The 899-nt window shown below is 55.1% G+C and overlaps 1 protein-coding gene across 1 annotated transcript in view; it reads right to left on the bottom strand.

Annotated features, from left to right (window-relative positions):
- LOC139254050 (prolactin receptor-like) overlaps window positions 1–241 on the bottom strand; it is a 32,751-nt gene extending 32,510 nt beyond the window's left edge. The window contains exon 1 of the mRNA XM_070873616.1: window positions 220–241. Coding sequence (XP_070729717.1) covers window positions 220–241 — 22 coding nt within the window. The remainder of the gene's footprint in view (window positions 1–219) is intronic.
- Between the last annotated feature and the right edge of the window lie 658 nt (window positions 242–899).

The following is an 899-nucleotide window of genomic DNA, read 5'->3' as shown; positions in this document are numbered from 1 at the left end:
ATTCCACAGTCTCTCTCTCTCTCTCACCACTCTCCTCTTTCCCCATTCCCCCGACACTCTCTCTCTCTCTCTCTCCCTTCCCCATTCCCCAGTTTTTCTCTCTCTCTCCCCCTTTCCCCATTCCACAGTCTCTCTCTCTCTCTCTCTCTCCCCTCGCCGCATCCCCAGTCTCCTTCTCCTCTCTCTCTCCCTTTCCCATTCCACAGTCTCTCTCTCTCTCTCTCTCTCCCCCTCGCCGCATTCCCCAGTCTCTCTCTCTCTCCTTTCCCCATTCCGCAGTCTCTCTCCTCCCCTTCCCCCTCCCATCCCTCTCTCTCTCTCTCTCCTCTCTCTCTCTCTCTTCTTTCTCTCTCTCTCTCCCTTCCCCATTCCCCCGTCTCTCTCTCTTTCTCTCTCTCCCTTTCCCCATTCCCCAGTCTCTCTCTCTCTCTCTCTCCCCCTTTCCCCAATCCCCAGTCTCTCTCTCTCTCTCTTTCCCTCTCTCTCCCCCTTTCCCCATTCCCCAGTCTCTCTCTCTCTCTCTCTCCCCCTTTCCCCATTCCCCAGTCTCTCACTCTCTTTCCCACTTTCCCCATTCCCCAGTCTCTCTCTATCTCTCTCTCTCCCTTTCCCCATTCCCCAGTCTCTCTCTCTCTCTCTCACTCTCCCTTTCCGTATTCCCCAGTCTCTCTCTCTCTTTCCCCTTTCCCCATTCCCCAGTCTCTCTCTCTCTCTCTCCCTCTCACCCTTTCCCCATTCCCCAGTCTCTCTCTCTCTCTCTCTCTCTCTCTCTCTCTCATCTCTCTCTCTCACTTTCCCCATTCCCCAGTCTCTCTCTCTCTCCCCCTTTCCCCATTCCCAGTCTCTCTCTGTCTCTCTCTCTCTGTCTCTCTTTCTCTCTCTCCCCCTTTCCTTTTCCC

Source organism: Pristiophorus japonicus, unplaced genomic scaffold, assembly GCF_044704955.1.
Source record: "Pristiophorus japonicus isolate sPriJap1 unplaced genomic scaffold, sPriJap1.hap1 HAP1_SCAFFOLD_526, whole genome shotgun sequence".
NCBI lineage: Eukaryota > Metazoa > Chordata > Chondrichthyes > Pristiophoridae > Pristiophorus > Pristiophorus japonicus.
This window is presented reverse-complemented; position numbering and strand designations above follow the sequence as displayed.